This window comes from Chrysochloris asiatica, unplaced genomic scaffold, assembly GCF_000296735.1.
Source record: "Chrysochloris asiatica unplaced genomic scaffold, ChrAsi1.0 scaffold00002, whole genome shotgun sequence".
Taxonomy (NCBI): Eukaryota; Metazoa; Chordata; class Mammalia; order Afrosoricida; family Chrysochloridae; genus Chrysochloris; species Chrysochloris asiatica.
In genome coordinates this window covers 49,454,831-49,456,680 of record NW_006408520.1, presented here as the reverse complement: position 1 = coordinate 49,456,680, position 1,850 = coordinate 49,454,831, and the positions used below count along the sequence as shown (strand labels likewise).

Sequence of the window (1,850 nt, the reverse complement as noted above, 5' to 3'; positions counted from 1 at the left end):
AGGCTAGAATGCCTTTTATATCCCATTCTATTTAGAGCTAGGTCACTTGTGATCAGATAGATTTGTTTTAAAAAGGGGAATATTTTAGAGAGTTACCATTTTAACTTCTCAGACAGAAACAGTGTTTTGGGATGAAAGCTCACTTTTGTTTTTGCTTTATTCAATTCTGGGCATTTTTGCACAGTTTTAACTGCAAATATTTTCTAATATTTTTTTTCTAATAATTTTATCAACTTGAGCTTCTTGAGTATTTCCTTCAAATTTTAATTTTTAAATTATCATGCCTATATTATTTTAATTTTTATCAAGTTTATAGTATCTTGCTATTTTACTTGAACACACACTCTATTATTCGTGCCCTCAAATAATTTTGTACAGTAAGTAGGGTAGGTATTATCTCCATTTTATAGATGAGAAAGTTACATAGAAACATAAATGGGAGAGTTTATGTTCTGTTCCATGTCGAATAATAATGGATTAATTATTATAGGAATCATGTCCTACAATTCCAAGTCCAGTGTTCTTTCTACTACATAATTCTTAGATAGGCTAGTAAATAAACTGAGTTGGTGGAAAATACAAGATATTGAGCAGTAGTTGTATGTTTTTAAAAGCACTTCAGTTCACTTTGATCTTCCATTTTACAGGATCCTATGTTCCAGCAGAATATAGTAGTATGTTTTTAAAAGCACTTCAGTTCACTTTGATCTTCCATTTTACAGGATCCTATGTTCCAGCAGAATATTCTTCCTTTAGAATTGCTGAACAAATTTTCACAAGAATCAGTACCGATGATGATATTGAAACAAATTCATCAACATTTATGAAGGAAATGAAAGAGGTACAGGAGATAATTTTTCTTACATTGAAAAACTTACTAAATTATTCTAATAATTATTGTGTAAGAAAGTATTCTCATACTAAAACCTGGAGATGTGCTTATATCTCTCTGTAAGAGCCAGAGGGCAGTCAAAGACAGCTTCCTGATATCTGTCTTATGTGGAAATGGAAGTAAATGTTTTGTTGAAAACCACAGTTACTGAATGATAAAAATGTACTTTCATGTTCTCATATGGAATATACGATACTTGTTTTAAGAAAACGATGACCTATTCATATGATTTTGTAGGGCAACTTGTTGCTATTCTGCTTGAATTTAAATGAAAGGTTTCAAAATAAGATATTAAAAAAATCATTCTCTTTGCCCTTATAGAATTTTCACTTATAATAAATTATGTATCATCACCTATTTCTAATCTGACCAATCCTAAATTAGGGTTCAGGGACTAAAGTAATCAAATGTAGTTTTGGAGCTATCTTTAGTAGCTAGGAGTTATTGAATCACTATAGAGTTGGATAATTTTCTACAAATGGATGTGGGGAGAATAAATTATCATTTCATAGGCAATGCCATTTATATAATTATCAGTATTTATTGAATGGAGCCCTAGGGTGGGACAATTGGTTAAATATTTGAAAACTAGCTGAAAGAGATGGCTGGTTAAACCCATCCTTAAGTATCTCAGAAGAAGGACCAGGGAATCTCCCAAAATGTTACATTATTAAAAATCCAGTGGAGCACAGTGCTACTCTGAAAATAATGGGGTCACCATGAGTGAGAATTGACTTGATGGAAAATGGTTTCTGGTTTTTATTTTTTATATTCATTGAATATCTGTGAGAAAATATAGTTGTATATTAAGGGTTTGAGTATATGTACAGTGAATGGGAATTCCAGATTACTTAATTGTGTTTATGGGGAACCTCTATATATACCAAGAAGTAATCTTTAGAACAGAACAAGGGTATCCTGAATGACTTACAATCAGGAAAGAAGTGCTCCAGGGTTG

The 1,850-nt window shown here is 31.4% G+C and overlaps 1 protein-coding gene across 1 annotated transcript in view; it reads left to right on the top strand.

Annotated features, from left to right (window-relative positions):
* The window catches only part of MSH4 (mutS homolog 4), a 133,907-nt gene that overhangs the window by 122,826 nt on the left and 9,231 nt on the right, over positions 1 to 1,850 (top strand). The window contains exon 15 of the mRNA XM_006831087.1: positions 723 to 841. Coding sequence (XP_006831150.1) covers positions 723 to 841 — 119 coding nt within the window. The remainder of the gene's footprint in view (positions 1 to 722; positions 842 to 1,850) is intronic.